This window comes from Oncorhynchus keta, chromosome 15 (assembly GCF_023373465.1).
Source record: "Oncorhynchus keta strain PuntledgeMale-10-30-2019 chromosome 15, Oket_V2, whole genome shotgun sequence".
Classification (NCBI taxonomy): domain Eukaryota; kingdom Metazoa; phylum Chordata; class Actinopteri; order Salmoniformes; family Salmonidae; genus Oncorhynchus; species Oncorhynchus keta.
This window is the reverse complement of record NC_068435.1, coordinates 3,178,122-3,195,622: the sequence shown is the minus strand read 5'-3', so window position 1 is coordinate 3,195,622 and position 17,501 is coordinate 3,178,122. Positions and strand designations below refer to the sequence as shown.

At 46.4% G+C, this 17,501-nt stretch overlaps 1 protein-coding gene across 50 annotated transcripts in view; it reads right to left on the bottom strand.

Annotated features, from left to right (window-relative positions):
- Positions 1-7,489: 7,489 nt before the first annotated feature.
- ak5 (adenylate kinase 5) overlaps positions 7,490-17,501 on the bottom strand; it is a 222,451-nt gene continuing 212,439 nt past the window's right edge. The window contains exons 14-23 of one of the 50 annotated variants that reach the window (XM_052462836.1): positions 10,482-10,747; positions 10,300-10,403; positions 9,986-10,141; positions 9,700-9,907; positions 9,594-9,645; positions 9,464-9,515; positions 8,537-8,588; positions 8,433-8,484; positions 8,303-8,354; positions 7,929-8,068 (exon numbers count right to left, since the gene is read on the bottom strand). In XM_052462836.1, the coding sequence (XP_052318796.1) occupies positions 10,682-10,747 (66 nt within the window). In that variant the 3' untranslated portion in view covers positions 7,929-8,068; positions 8,303-8,354; positions 8,433-8,484; ... (5 more) ...; positions 10,300-10,403; positions 10,482-10,681. The other 49 variants (XM_052462807.1, XM_052462801.1, XM_052462813.1 and 46 more) reach the window with 49 other exon arrangements.

The window sequence follows — 17,501 nt, the reverse complement described above, 5'->3', positions numbered from 1 at the left end:
GTGCAAAGAGCAGAAAAAAGGAAATAGGGGGATGACGTAGGTAGTTGGTTGGACGGGCTATTTACAGATGGGCTATGTACAGCTGCAGCGATCGGTAAGCTGCTCTGACAGGCGATGCTTGAAGTTAGTGAGGGAGATATGTCTCCAACAACAGTGATTGTTTCATACTTATTTTCCACCTTATTCTCCACCATAATTGGCAAATAAATTCATTAAAAATCCTACAATGTGATTTTCTGGATTTCTTTTCTCATTTTGTTTGTCATAGTTGAAGTGTACCTATGATGAAAATTACAGGCCTCTCTCATCTTTTTATGTGGGAGAACGTGCACAATTGGTGCCTGACTAAATACTTTTTTGCCCCACTATACATCATTGATGTATACAGAGAAAAGAGTTGGCCCGAGAATTGAACCCTGTGGCACCCCCATAGAGACTGCCAGAGGTCCGGACAGCAGGCCCTCCGATTTGACACACTGAAATCTGAGAAGAAGTTGGTGAACCAGGCGAGGCAGTCATTAGAGAAGCCAAGGCTGTTGAGTCTGCCGATAAGAATACGGCGATTGACAGAGTCCTGGCCTTGGCCAGGTGACAGATTTTTGTCTTGGCCAGGTCGATGAATACGGCTGCGCAGTACTGTCCTTTTATCGATGGCAGTTATGATATCATTTAGGACCTTGAGTGTGGCTGAGGTGCACCCGTGACCAACTCTGCGGCCCGACTCATCCCAAACCATCTCAAATGGGCCTTTTTCCTGTTTAAAAACAAATTATAGTCCCACTAAGCATAAACCAGATAGGATGGCGTATCGTTACAGAATGCTGTGGTAGCCATGCAGAATGCTGTGGTAGACATGCTGGTTAAGTGTGCCTTGAATTCTAAATAAATCACTGACAGTGTCACCAGCAAAACCATCACACCTCCTCCTCCATGCTTCACGGTGGGAACCACACATGCAGAGATGATCCGTTCACCTACTCTGCATCTCACAAAGACACAGTGGTTACAACCAAAAATCTCAAAGTCGGACTCATCAGCCCAAAGGACAGATTTCCACCGGTCTAATGTCCAATGCTCGTGTTTCTTGGCCCAAGCACGTCTCTTCTTATTGGTGTCCTTTAGTAGTGGTTTGCAGCAATTCGACCACGAAAGCCTGAATCACGCATTCTCCTCCGAACAGTTGATGTGGAGATGTGTCTGATACTGTGAGGTGCAATCTGAGGTAACTCTGGGTCTTCCTTTCTTGTGGCGGTCCTCATGAGAGCCAGTTTCATCATAGCGCTTGATGGTTTTTGCGACTGCACTTGAAGAAACGTTCAAAGTTCTTGACATTTTCCTTATTGACTGACCTTCATGTCTGCCATTTATCTTTGCTTATTTGAGCTGTTCTTGCCATAATATGGATTTAGTATTTTACCAAATAGGGATATCTTCTGTATACCAACCCTACCTAGTCACAACAAAACTGATTGGCTCTAACACATTAAGGAGGAAAGAAATTCCACATATTAACTGTTAACACACACCTCTTAATTAAAATGCATTCCAGGTGACTACCTCATCAAGCTGGTTGAGAGAATGCCACAGAATGTCATCAAGGCAAAGTGTGGCAACTTTGAAGAAGCTCAAATATAAAATCTTTTTTTGATTTGTTTAACACTTTTTTGGTTACAACATGATTCCATAATGTGTTATTTCATAGTTTTGATGTCTTCACTATTATTCTACAATGTAGAAAATAGTAAAAATAAATAAAAAAGAACCCTTGAATAACTAGGTGTCCAATCTTTTGACTCGTACTGTATATACGTAAAAGGCAATACGCTTGATGTGTAATCCGTGCATGCTACAATAGAATGCCTACTATACGTGAGAGCATCACACACACACACATTGACACGAATCCACGCTCAGTACACACACACACATTGGCATGCATGCACACACAGTGCGCACACACACAAACACACCTCTGCCCACTAGACATCTGATATTTGCTTTCCAGCTAAGTGGGCAGAGAACTCTCTCTCTCTATGCCTCAGGGACAACAAGGCAGAGAACTCTCTCTGTGCCTCAGGGACAACAAGGCTGAGAACTCTCTCTCTATGCCTCAGGGACAACAAGGCAGAGCACTCTCTCTCTATGCCTCAGGGACAACAAGGCAGAGAACTCTCTCTCTATGCCTCAGGGACAACAAGGCAGAGAACTCTCTCTCTATGCCTCAGGGACAACACGGCAGAGAACTCTCTCTGTGCCTCAGGGACAACAAGGCAGAGAACTCTCTCTGTGCCTCAGGGACAACAAGGCAGAGAACTGTCTCTCTATGCCTCAGGGACAACAAGGCAGAGAACTCTCTCTCTATGCCTCAGGGACAACAAGGCAGAGAACTCTCTCTGTGCCTCAGGGACAACAAGGCAGAGAACTCTCTCTCTATATGCCTCAGGGACAACAAGGCAGAGAACTCTCTCTCTCTATGCCTCAGGGACAACAAGGCAGAGAACTCTCTCTCTATATGCCTCAGGGACAACAAGGCAGAGAACTCTCTCTCTATGCCTCAGGGACAACAAGGCAGAGAACTCTCTCTATGCCTCAGGGACAACAAGGCAGAGAACTCTCTCTCTATGCCTCAGGGACAACAAGGCAGAGCACTCTCTCTCTATGCCTCAGGGACAACAAGGCAGAGAACTCTCTCTCTATGCCTCAGGGACAACAAGGCAGAGAACTCTCTCTATGCCTCAGGGACAACACGGCAGAGAACTCTCTCTGTGCCTCAGGGACAACAAGGCAGAGAACTCTCTCTGTGCCTCAGGGACAACAAGGCAGAGAACTGTCTCTCTATGCCTCAGGGACAACAAAGCAGAGAACTCTCTCTATGCCTCAAGGACAACAAGGCAGCGAACTCTCTCTGTGCCTCAGGGACAACAAGGCAGAGAACTCTCTCTCTCTATGCCTCAGGGACAACAAGGCAGAGAACTCTCTCTGTGCCTCAGGGACAACAAGGCTGAGAACTCTCTCTATGCCTCAGGGACAACTAGGCAGAGCCTCTATGCCTCAGGGACAACAAGGCAGAGAACTCTCTCTCTGTGCCTCAGGGACAACAAGGCAGAGAACTCTCTCTGTGCCTCAGGGACAACAAGGCAGAGAACTCTCTCTGTGCCTCAGGGACAACAAGGCAGATAACTGTCTCTCTATGCCTCAGGGACAACAAGGCAGAGAACTGTCTCTATGCCTCAGGGACAACAAGGCAGCGAACTCTCTGTGCCTCAGGGACAACAAGGCAGAGAACTCTCTCTCTATGCCTCAGGGACAACAAGGCAGAGAACTCTCTGTGCCTCAGGGACAACAAGGCCTCTCTGTGCCTCAGTGACAACAAGGCAGAGAACTCTCTCTCTATGCCTCAGGGACAACAAGGCAGAGAACTCTCTCTGTGCCTCAGGGACAACAAGGCAGAGAACTCTCTCTCTATATGCCTCAGGGACAACAAGGCAGAGAACTCTCTCTCTCTATGCCTCAGGGACAACAAGGCAGAGAACTCTCTCTCTATGCCTCAGGGACAACAAGGCAGAGAACTCTCTCTCTATGCCTCAGGGACAACAAGGCAGAGAACTCTCTCTATGCCTCAGGGACAACAAGGCAGAGAACTCTCTCTCTATGCCTCAGGGACAACAAGGCAGAGAACTCTCTCTCTATGCCTCAGGGACACCAAGGCAGAGAACTCTCTCTATGCCTCAGGGACAACAAGGCAGAGAACTCTCTCTGTGCCTCAGGGACAACAAGGCAGAGAACTCTCTCTGTGCCTCAGGGACAACAAGGCAGAGAACTCTCTCTCTCTATGCCTCAGGGACAACAAGGCAGAGAACTCTCTCTATGCCTCAGGGACAACAAGGCAGAGAACTCTCTCTCTCTATGCCTCAGGGACAACAAGGCTTAGAACTCTCTCTGTGCCTCAGGGACAACAAGGCAGAGAACTCTCTCTCTATGCCTCAGGGACAACAAGGCAGAGAACTCTCTCTGTGCCTCAGGGACAACAAGGCAGAGAACTCTCTCTCTATATGCCTCAGGGACAACAAGGCAGAGAACTCTCTCTCTCTATGCCTCAGGGACAACAAGGCAGAGAACTCTCTCTCTCTATGCCTCAGGGACAACAAGGCTTAGAACTCTCTGTGCCTCAGGGACAACAAGGCAGAGAACTCTCTCTATGCCTCAGGGACAACAAGGCAGAGAACTCTCTCTGTGCCTCAGGGACAACAAGGCAGAGAACTCTCTCTATATGCCTCAGGGACAACAAGGCAGAGAACTCTCTCTGTGCCTCAGGGACAACAAGGCAGAGAACTCTCTCTACATGCCTCAGGGACAACAAGGCAGAGAACTCTCTCTCTATGCCTCAGGGACAACAAGGCAGAGAACTCTCTCTATGCCTCAGGGACAACAAGGCAGAGAACTCTCTATGCCTCAGGGACAACAAGGCAGAGAACTCTCTCTATATGCCTCAGGGACAACAAGGCAGAGAACTCTCTATATGCCTCAGGGACAACAAGGCAGAGAACTCTCTCTCTCTATGCCTCAGGGACAACAAGGCAGAGAACTCTCTCTGTGCCTCAGGGACAACAAGGCAGAGAACTCTCTCTGTACCTCAGGGACAACAAGGCAGAGAACTCCCTCTCTCTATGCCTCAGGGACAACAAGGCAGAGAACTCTCTCTCTATGCCTCAGGGACAACAAGGCAGAGAACTCTCTCTGTGCCTCAGGGACAACAAGGCAGATAACTCTCTCTATGCCTCAGGGACAACAAGGCAGAGAACTCTCTCTCTATGCCTCAGGGACACCAAGGCAGAGAACTCTCTCTCTATGCCTCAGGGACAACAAGGCAGAGAACTCTCTCTGTGCCTCAGGGACAACAAGGCAGAGAACTCTCTCTGTGCCTCAGGGACAACAAGGCAGAGAACTCTCTCTCTCTATGCCTCAGGGACAACAAGGCAGAGAACTCTCTCTCTCTATGCCTCAGGGACAACAAGGCAGAGAACTCTCTCTCTATGCCTCAGGGACAACAAGGCTTAGAACTCTCTCTGTGCCTCAGGGACAACAAGGCAGAGAACTCTCTCTCTATGCCTCAGGGACAACAAGGCAGAGAACTCTCTCTGTGCCTCAGGGACAACAAGGCAGAGAACTCTCTCTCTATATGCCTCAGGGACAACAAGGCAGAGAACTCTCTCTCTCTATGCCTCAGGGACAACAAGGCAGAGAACTCTCTCTCTCTATGCCTCAGGGACAACAAGGCTTAGAACTCTCTCTGTGCCTCAGGGACAACAAGGCAGAGAACTCTCTCTCTATGCCTCAGGGACAACAAGGCAGAGAACTCTCTCTGTGCCTCAGGGACAACAAGGCAGAGAACTCTCTCTCTATATGCCTCAGGGACAACAAGGCAGAGAACTCTCTCTGTGCCTCAGGGACAACAAGGCAGAGAACTCTCTCTCTACATGCCTCAGGGACAACAAGGCAGAGAACTCTCTCTCTATGCCTCAGGGACAACAAGGCAGAGAACTCTCTCTATGCCTCAGGGACAACAAGGCAGAGAACTCTCTCTCTATGCCTCAGGGACAACAAGGCAGAGAACTCTCTCTATATGCCTCAGGGACAACAAGGCAGAGAACTCTCTCTATATGCCTCAGGGACAACAAGGCAGAGAACTCTCTCTCTCTATGCCTCAGGGACAACAAGGCAGAGAACTCTCTCTGTGCCTCAGGGACAACAAGGCAGAGAACTCTCTCTGTACCTCAGGGACAACAAGGCAGAGAACTCCCTCTCTCTATGCCTCAGGGACAACAAGGCAGCGAACTCTCTCTATGCCTCAGGGACAACAAGGCAGCGAACTCTCTCTATGCCTCAGGGACAACAAGGCAGAGAACTCTCTCTCTATATGCCTCAGGGACAACAAGGCAGAGAACACTCTCTCTCTATGCCTCAGGGACAACAAGGCAGAGAACTCTCTCTGTGCCTTAGGGACAACAAGGCAGAGAACTCTCTCTCTATATGCCTCAGGGACAACAAGGCAGAGAACTCTCTCTGTGCCTCAGGGACAACAAGGCAGAGAACTCTCTCTGTATATGCCTCAGGGACAACAAGGCTGAGAACTCTCTCTCTCTATGCCTCAGGGACAACAAGGCAGAGAACTCTCTCTATATGCCGCAGGGACAACAAGGCAGAGAACTCTCTCTATATGCCTCAGGGACAACAAGGCAGAGAACTCTCTCTCTATATGCCTCAGGGACAACAAGGCAGAGAACTCTCTCTATATGCCTCAGGGACAACAAGGCAGAGAACTCTCTCTCTCTCTATGCCTCAGGGACAACAAGGCAGAGAACTCTCTCTCTATGCCTCAGGGACAACAAGGCAGAGAACTCTCTCTATGCCTCAGGGACAACAAGGCTGTCTAAACCTTTGATTTAAAATATTGTATTTGGCCTTTACTGCTATATCCCATAGAAAATCATCTAATAACACATTCAGATGGTTAACAGACCAAGTCAAAAAGAAAGTTTTAAAGTTCAGGAAATATTTTTAGTTTTTTGGGGGGATATATATTTAACCACCTTTTTGGGGGGGTCACTATACCCCAAAGTGGTACCAGTTATCTTCAGTCCTCTGACACTTATGGGGGTCATAGAACAAGATGGAGAACACCATCCGATTCACACACACACACACACACACACACACACACACACACACACACACACACACACACACACACACACACACACACACACACACACACACACACACACACACACACACACACACACACAGACAGGCACACAGCAGGCAGCGTTACACTGTGTTTTCAATAGAATGGGATAGCCTGGTATGTACTGTACGATATTATTCTGAAACTAATGTCACCACTATCATTAGTAAAGTGTTAATTAATGCTAAGTTAAAGCCTCTTTAGTATCCAAGCAGTGGTTTTAGTGGAGGATAAACACAGTTTACACACCTTATTGACATTTTGTTTTGTATAGTTGCAAGCACAATATAATATAATACTATTTATCACGGAAAAATGCTTTCAAAATATAAGGAGATTCAACACGAAATGCCATCAACGTTTACGCATCTAGTTATTTATTTTATTTTATTTTATTTTGAACCACTACAGCTACAAATTACAAATACAAGAGTTGTTCCCACTGCAGCATAGATAGATGATGTACTTCCAAGACCATATGCATTTCAGTGATTTCTATTTCTAAATGTCGGTGTGTGTGTGTGAGAGAGTGTAAAAGTGTGAGAGTCTTGTGGCCGTGTCTCTTCAGAGTAGCAGAGTTGATGCAGGCAAGGAGAAGTCTGCATCCCAAATGGCCCACTATTTCCTATATAGTGCACTACTATAGACCAGAACCCTATTCCCTACATAGGGAATAGGGTTCTGGTCTATAGTAGTGCACTACATAGGGAATAGGGCCCTGGTCTATAGTAGTGCACTATATAGTGCACTACTTTAGACCAGAGCCCTATTCCCTATATAGTGCACTACTTTAGACCAGAGCCCTATTCCCTATATAGTGCACTACTTTAGACCAGAGCCCTATTCCCCATATAGTGCACTACTTTTTGCACATATGGCTCTGGTAGAAGGTGGTGGACCTCTGGGGTGGTGGTAGTAGTTAGACCTCTGGGGCGGTGGTAGTAGTTAGACCTCTGGGGTGGTGGTAGTAGTTAGACCTCTGGGGTGGTGGTAGTAGTTAGACCTCTGGGGTGGTGGTAGTAGTTAGACCTCTGGGGTGGTGGTAGTAGTTAGACCTCTGGGGTGGTGGTAGTAGTTAGACCTCTGGGGTGGTGGTAGTAGTTAGACCTCTCTGGTGTGGTGGTAGTAGTTAGACCTCTGGGGTGGTGGTAGTAGTTAGACCTCTGGGGCGGTGGTAGTGGTAGTAGTTAGACCTCTGGGGCGGTGGTAGTAGTTAGACCTCTGGGGCGGTGGTAGTAGTTAGACCTCTGGGGTGGTGGTAGTAGTTAGACCTCTGGGGTGGTGGTAGTAGTTAGACCTCTGGGGTGGTGGTAGTAGTTAGACCTCTGGGGTGGTGGTAGTAGTTAGACCTCTGGGGTGGTGGTAGTAGTTAGACCTCTGGGGTGGTGGTAGTAGTTAGACCTCTGGGGTGGTGGTAGTAGTTAGACCTCTGGGGTGGTGGTAGTAGTTAGACCTCTGGGGTGGTGGTAGTAGTTAGACCTCTGGGGTGGTGGTAGTAGTTAGACCTCTGGGGTGGTGGTAGTAGTTAGACCTCTGGGGTGGTGGTAGTAGTTAGACCTCTGGGGCGGTGGTAGTAGTTAGACCTCTGGGGTGGTGGTAGTAGTTAGACCTCTGGGGTGGTGGTAGTAGTTAGACCTCTGGGGTGGTGGTAGTAGATAGACCTCTGGGGTGATGGTAGTAGTTAGACCTCTGGGGCGGTGGTAGTAGTTAGACCTCTGGGGTGGTGGTAGTAGTTAGACCTCTGGGGTGGTGGTAGTAGTTAGACCTCTGGGGTGGTGGTAGTAGTTAGACCTCTGGGGTGGTGGTAGTAGATAGACCTCTGGGGCGGTGGTAGTAGTTAGACCTCTGGGGTGGTGGTAGTAGTTAGACCTCTGGGGTGGTGGTAGTAGATGTAGACCTCTGGGGCGGTGGTAGTAGTTAGACCTCTGGGGTGGTGGTAGTAGTTAGACCTCTGGGGGTGGTGGTAGTAGTTAGACCTCTGGGGCGGTGGTAGTAGTTAGACCTCTGGGGTGGTGGTGGTAGTAGTTAGACCTCTGGGGGGTGGTGGTAGTAGTTAGACCTCTGGGGTGGTGGTAGTAGTTAGACCTCTGGGGTGGTGGTAGTTAGACCTCTGGGGTGGTGGTAGTAGTTAGACCTCTGGGGTGGTGGTAGTAGTTAGACCTCTGGGGTGGTGGTAGTAGTTAGACCTCTGGGGTGGTGGTAGTAGTTAGACCTCTGGGGTGGTGGTAGTAGTTAGACCTCTGGGGTGGTGGTAGTAGTTAGACCTCTGGGGTGGTGGTAGTAGTTAGACCTCTGGGGTGGTGGTAGTAGTTAGACCTCTGGGGTGGTGGTAGTAGTTAGACCTCTGGGGTGGTGGTAGTAGTTATAGACCTCTGGGGTGGTGGTAGTAGTTAGACCTCTGGGGCGGTGGTAGTAGTTAGACCTCTGGGGTGGTGGTAGTAGTTAGACCTCTGGGGCGGTGGTAGTAGTTAGACTCTCTGGACCTCTGGGGTGGTGGTAGTAGTTAGACCTCTGGGGGGTGGTGGTAGTAGTTAGACCTCTGGGGTGGTGTAGTAGTTAGACCTCTGGGGTGGTGGTAGTAGTTAGACCTCTGGGGTGGTGGTAGTAGTTAGACCTCTGGGGTGGTGGTAGTAGATAGACCTCTGGGGTGGTGGTAGTAGATAGACCTCTGGGGTGGTGGTAGTAGTTAGACCTCTGGGGCGGTGGTAGTAGTTAGACCTCTGGGGCGGTGGTAGTAGTTAGACCTCTGGGGCGGTGGTAGTAGTTAGACCTCTGGGGCGGTGGTAGTAGTTAGACCTCTGGGGTGGTGGTAGTAGTTAGACCTCTGGGGCGGTGGTAGTAGTTAGACCTCTGGGGTGGTGGTAGTAGTTAGACCTCTGGGGCGGTGGTAGTAGTTAGACCTCTGGGGCGGTGGTAGTAGATAGACCTCTGGGGTGGTGGTAGTAGATGTAGACCTCTGGGGCGGTGGTAGTAGTTAGACCTCTGGGGTGGTGGTAGTAGTTAGACCTCTGGGGCGGTGGTAGTAGTTAGACCTCTGGGGCGGTGGTAGTAGTTAGACCTCTGGGGTGGTGGTAGTAGTTAGACCTCTGGGGTGGTGGTAGTAGTTAGACCTCTGGGGCGGTGGTAGTAGTTAGACCTCTGGGGCGGTGGTAGTAGTTAGACCTCTGGGGTGGTGGTAGTAGATAGACCTCTGGGGTGGTGGTAGTAGATAGACCTCTGGGGTGGTGGTAGTAGATAGACCTCTGGGGTGGTGGTAGTAGTTAGACCTCTGGGGCGGTGGTAGTAGTTAGACCTCTGGGGCGGTGGTAGTAGTTAGACCTCTGGGGCGGTGGTAGTAGTTAGACCTCTGGGGTGGTGGTAGTAGTTAGACCTCTGGGGCGGTGGTAGTAGTTAGACCTCTGGGGCGGTGGTAGTAGATAGACCTCTGGGGTGGTGGTAGTAGATGTAGACCTCTGGGGCGGTGGTAGTAGTTAGACCTCTGGGGTGGTGGTAGTAGTTAGACCTCTGGGGCGCTGGTAGTAGTTAGACCTCTGGGGCGGTGGTAGTAGTTAGACCTCTGGGGTGGTGGTAGTAGTTAGACCTCTGGGGTGGTGGTAGTAGTTAGACCTCTGGGGCGGTGGTAGTAGTTAGACCTCTGGGGCGGTGGTAGTAGTTAGACCTCTGGGGTGGTGGTAGTAGATAGACCTCTGGGGTGGTGGTAGTAGATAGACCTCTGGGGTGGTGGTAGTAGATAGACCTCTGGGGTGGTGGTAGTAGTTAGACCTCTGGGGCGGTGGTAGTAGTTAGACCTCTGGGGCGGTGGTAGTAGTTAGACCTCTGGGGCGGTGGTAGTAGTTAGACCTCTGGGGTGGTGGTAGTAGTTAGACCTCTGGGGCGGTGGTAGTAGTTAGACCTCTGGGGCGGTGGTAGTGATGATGTAGAGATGCGTGGGTTCCTCTAGCAGGAGTCCATGGCCTGACAGATCTGAGCAAACACCTCTTCAGGAGACCTCTCGGCATCAATCTGGAGGGAAAACACATGAAACAAACAAAGATTAGGATTCAATGCAAGGCACCTTTTAACCTCTAATAGGGCAACATTTAGATTTCTGCCGAAACAGACCCTAAAGAAATGATTTTTTTATGAGACATAAAAGATAACTGGTTTGGAAATCATCTTCTGGTCAAAATAGTTATATTCACTTTTTAGGACAGAAGCTCAAGTATATAGTATAAATATGAAGAAAATATTAATTTAAAAAACAATCTGATTTATTTTCCTATTCAACAAAAGTGGGACAATAGGGCATGAAATGACTTACTATAAGATTTCACATTTCTTATAACTGTAAAATAAACATGATACTACTTAGTGACTGTACGCTATTGGCGCTATTTCATATTAACAGAGAATATTTTTCACTTTGAGAGAGCTCTATATCCAACTAAGGATGACTGTGTCTCGCTCTGCATTTAAACGGGCTAACAATATCTCAAAGCACACACAGACCAGCTGGCAATCACAAGGCCATAATACCAGGTTCTCAAAGCACACACAGACCAGCTGGCAATCACAAGGCCAGAATACCTGGTTCTCAAAGCACACACAGACCAGCTGGCAATCACAAGGCCAGAATACCAGGTTCTCAAAGCATACACAGACCAGCTGGCAATCACAAGGCCAGAAGGCCAGGTTCTCAAAGCACACACAGACCAGCTGGCAATCACAAGGCCAGAATACCAGGTTCTCAAAGCATACACAGACCAGCTGGCAATCACAAGGCCAGAATACCAGGTTCTCAAAGCATACAATCACAAGGCCAGCAGGTTCTCAAAGCACACACAGACCAGCTGGCAATCACAAGGCCAGAATACCAGGTTCTCAAAGCACACACAGACCAGCTGGCAATCACAAAGCCAGAATACCCGGTTCTCAAAGCATACACAGACCAGCTGGCAATCACAAGGCCAGAATACCAGGTTCTCTAAGCATACACAGACCAGCTGGCAATCACAAGGCCAGAATACCAGGTTCTCAAAGCATACACAGACCAGCTGGCAATCACAAGGCCAAAATACCAGGTTCTCAAAGCACACACAGACCAGCTGGCAATCACAAGGCCAGAATACCAGGTTCTCAAAGCATACACAGACCAGCTGGCAATCACAAGGCCAGAATACCAGGTTCTCAAAGCATACACAGACCAGCTGGCAATCACAAGGCCAGAATACCAGGTTCTCAAAGCATACACAGACCAGCTGGCAATCACAAGGCCAAAATACCAGGTTCTCAAAGCACACACAGACCAGCTGGCAATCACAAGGCCAGAATACCAGGTTCTCAAAGCATACACAGACCAGCTGGCAATCACAAGGCCAGAATACCAGGTTCTCAAAGCACACACAGACCAGCTGGCAATCACAAGGCCAGAATACCAGGTTCTCAAAGCACACACAGACCAGCTGGCAATCACAAGGCCAGAATACCAGGTTCTCAAAGCACACACAGACCAGCTGGCAATCACAAGGCCAGAATACCAGGTTCTCAAAGCACACACAGACCAGCTGGCAATTGTCTTCATTCATCTTTCCATGTCCCAACATGTTTCAAGCTGAACACCATTGTCCCTGTTCCCAAGGTAACCTAGCTGTAAATGACTATCGCACCGTAGCATCACATCTGTAATTATGAAGTGTTTTGAAAGGCTGGTCATGTCTCACATCAACACCATTATCCCAGACACCCAGGACCCACTCCAATTCACATACCGCCCCAACAGAGCCGTCATTGAAAATAAGAATTTGTTCTTAACTGACTTGCCTGGTTAAATAAAGGTAAAATATATATATATTTTTTTTAAATCCACAGATGACGCAATCTCAATCACACTCCACACTGCCCTTTCCCACCTGGACAACAGGGGACATAACTACTTCCTGACGGGCCACCCCCAGGTGGTGATCCTCAACATGGGGGCCCCTCAGGGGTGTGTGCTTAGTTTCACCCACGACTACGTGGCCACGAACAACTCCAACACCATCATCAAGTTTGCTGACGACACAACAGTGGTAGATCACCGACTGCAATGAGACATGCTGGTTAAGTGTGCCTTGAATTCAAAATAAATCAGAAGGTGTCACCTGCAAAGCACCGCCACCAACATCACACCTCCTCCTCCATGCTTCACGGTGGGAACCACACATGCGGAGACTCATCAGAACTAAGGACAGATTTCCACTACTGCTGCTGTTTAATTATTTGTTACTTTTATTTTCTATTTTTTACTTAACACTTATTTTTAAAGCATTGTTGGTTAATAAGGGCTCGTAAGTTTCACTGTAAGGTATATACATACACCTGTTCTATTAGGCATTTCACTGTAAGGTATATACATACACCTGTTCTATTCGGCATTTCACTGTAAGGTATATACATACACCTGTTCTATTCAGCATTTCACTGTAAGGTATATACATACACCTGTTCTATTAGGCATTTCACTGTAAGGTATATACATACACCTGTTCTATTAGGCATTTCACTGTAAGGTATATACATACACCTGTTCTATTAGGCATTTCACTGTAAGGTATATACATACACCTGTTCTATTCGGCATTTCACTGTAAGGTATATACATACACCTGTTCTATTCAGCATTTCACTGTAAGGTATATACATACACCTGTTCTATTAGGCATTTCACTGTAAGGTATATACATACACCTGTTCTATTAGGCATTTCACTGTAAGGTATATACATACACCTGTTCTATTAGGCATTTCACTGTAAGGTATATACATACACCTGTTCTATTAGGCATTTCACTGTAAGGTATATACATACACCTGTTCTATTAGGCATTTCACTGTAAGGTATATACATACACCTGTTCTATTCAGCATTTCACTGTAAGGTATATACATACACCTGTTCTATTAGGCATTTCACTGTAAGGTATATACATACACCTGTTCTATTAGGCATTTCACTGTAAGGTATATACATACACCTGTTCTATTAGGCATTTCACTGTAAGGTATATACATACACCTGTTCTATTAGGCATTTCACTAAGGTTATACATACACCTGTTCTATTAGGCATTTCACTGTAAGGTATATACATACACCTGTTCTATTAGGCATTTCACTGTAAGGTCTATACATACACCTGTTCTATTAGGCATTTCACTATACATACACCTGTTCTATTAGGTATATACATACACCTGTTCTATTAGGCATTTCACTGTAAGGTATATACATACACCTGTTCTATTAGGCATTTCACTGTAAGGTATATACATACACCTGTTCTATTAGGCATTTCTAAGGTATACATACACCTGTTCTATTAGGCATTTCACTGTAAGGTATATACATACACCTGTTCTATTAGGCATTTCACTGTAAGGTATATACATACACCTGTTCTATTAGGCATTTCACTGTAAGGTCTATACATACACCTGTTCTATTAGGCATTTCACTGTAAGGTATATACATACACCTGTTCTATTAGGCATTTCACTGTAAGGTATATACATACACCTGTTCTATTAGGCATTTCACTGTAAGGTCTATACATACACCTGTTCTATTAGGCATTTCACTGTAAGGTATATACATACACCTGTTCTATTAGGCATTTCACTGTAAGGTATATACATACACCTGTTCTATTAGGCATTTCACTGTAAGGTCTATACATACACCTGTTCTATTAGGCATTTCACTGTAAGGTATATACATACACCTGTTCTATTAGGCATTTCACTGTAAGGTATATACATACACCTGTTCTATTAGGCATTTCACTGTAAGGTATATACATACACCTGTTCTATTAGGCATTTCACTGTAAGGTCTATACATACACCTGTTCTATTAGGCATTTCACTGTAAGGTCTATACATACACCTGTTCTATTAGGCATTTCACTGTAAGGTATATACATACACCTGTTCTATTAGGCATTTCACTGTAAGGTTACATACACCTGTTCTATTAGGCATTTCACTGTAAGGTATATACATACACCTGTTCTATTAGGCATTTCACTGTAAGGTATATACATACACCTGTTCTATTAGGCATTTCACTGTAAGGTATATACATACACCTGTTCTATTAGGCATTTCACTGTAAGGTATATACATACACCTGTTCTATTAGGCATTTCACTGTAAGGTATATACATACACCTGTTCTATTAGGCATTTCACTGTAAGGTATACACCTGTTCTATTAGGCATTTCACTGTAAGGTATATACATACACCTGTTCTATTAGGCATTTCACTGTAAGGTATATACATACACCTGTTCTATTAGGCATTTCACTGTTCTATTAGGCATTTCACTGTAAGGTATATACATACACCTGTTCTATTAGGCATTTCACTGTAAGGTATATACATACACCTGTTCTATTAGGCATTTCACCTGTTCTATTAGGGTATATACATACACCTGTTCTATTAGGCATTTCACTGTAAGGTATATACATACACCTGTTCTATTCATTTCACTGTAAGGTTCTATTAGGCATTTCACTGTAAGGTATATACATACACCTGTTCTATTAGGCATTTCACTGTAAGGTCTATACATACACCTGTTCTATTAGGCATTTCACTGTAAGGTATATACATACACCTGTTCTATTAGGCATTTCACTGTAAGGTATATACATACACCTGTTCTATTATCACTGTAAGGTATATACATACACCTGTTCTATTAGGCATTTCACTGTAAGGTATATACATACACCTGTTCTATTAGGCATTTCACTGTAAGGTATATACATACACCTGTTCTATTAGGCATTTCACTGTAAGGTATATACATACACCTGTTCTATTAGGCATTTCACTGTAAGGTATATACATACACCTGTTCTATTAGGCATTTCACTGTAAGGTATATACATACACCTGTTCTATTAGGCATTTCACTGTAAGGTATATACATACACCTGTTCTATTAGGCATTTCACTGTAAGGTCTATACATACACCTGTTCTATTAGGCATTTCACTGTAAGGTATATACATACACCTGTTCTATTAGGCATTTCACTGTAAGGTATATACATACACCTGTTCTATTAGGCAGCATGTGACAAATACAATTTGATTTGATTTGATTTGAATTTCCTCGTGTTTCTTGGCCCAAGCAAGTCTCTTCTTCTTATTGGTGTCCTTTAGTAGTGGTTTCTTTGCAGCAATTCGACCACGAAGGCCTGATTCACACAGTCTCCTCTGAACAGTTGATGTTGATGTGTCTGTTACTTGAACTCTGTGAAGCATTTATTTGGGCTGCAATTTCTGAGGCTGGTAACTCTAATGAACTTCTCCTCTGCAGCAGAGGTAGGAGCTGGGTCTTCCTGTCCTGTGGTGGTCCTCATGAGAGCCAGTTTCATCCGAGCGCTTGATGGTTTTTGCGACTGCACTTGAAGAAACTTCCCAAGTTCTTGAAATGTTCCTTATTGACTGACCTTCATGTCTGTCATTTCTCTTTGCTTATTTGAGCTGTTCTTGTTCTTGCCAGAATATGGACTTGGTCTTTTACCAAATAGGGATATCTTCTGGAAACCACCCCTACCCTGTCACTACCTCACCCCACTACCTCACCTCACTACCTCACCCTGTCACTACCCTACCCTGTCACTACCTCACCTCACTACCTCACCCCACTACCTCACCCCACTACCTCACCCCACTACCTCACCTCACTACCTCACCTCACTACCTCACCCCACTACCTCACCTCACTACCTCACCCCACTACCTCACCCCACTACCTCACCTCACTACCTCACCTCACTACCTCACCCCACTACCTCACCTCACTACCTCACCTCACTACCTCACCCCACTACCTCACCCCACTACCTCACCCACTACCTCACCCCACTACCTCACCCACTACCTCACCCCACTACCTCACCTCACTACCTCACCTCACTACCTCACCCCACTACCTCACCTCACTACCTCACCCCACTACCTCACCTCACTACCTCACCCCACTACCTCACCCACTACCTCACACCACTACCCCACCCACTACCTCACCCCACTACCTCACCCATTATCACACACCACTACCTCACACATTATCTCACACCACTACCTCACTGTCACGCCTTGGTCTTAGTATTTTGTGTTTTCTTTAATTATTTGGTCAGGCCAGGGTGTGACATGTTGTTGTATTTCGTATTGGGTTTTTTGTATTATTGGGATTGCGGCTGAGTAGGGGTGTTGTATATGCTTGGCTGCCTGAGGCGGTTCTCAATCAGAGTCAGGTGATTCTTGTTGTCTCTGATGGGGAACCGTATTTAGGTAGCCTGGGTTTCACTGTGTATTTCGTGGGTGATTGTTCCTGTCTCTGTGTAGTTTCACCAGATAGGCTGTAATTAGGTTTCACGTTCCGTTTGTTGTTTTGTATTTTGTATCGTTATTTCATGTGTCACTTTTTCCATTAAAGTCATGAGTAACCACTACGCTGCATTTCGGTCCGACTCTCTTTCTACAAACGAAGAACGCCGTTACACTCACCCATTATCTCACACCACTACCTCACACCACTACCTCACCCACTACCTCACCCCACTACCTCACCCATTATCTCACACCACCACCTCACCCATTATCTCACACCACTACCTCACACCACTACCTCACCCATTATCTCACACCACTACCTCACACCACTACCTCACCCCACTACCTCACCCCACTATCCCACCCACTACCTCACCCCACTACC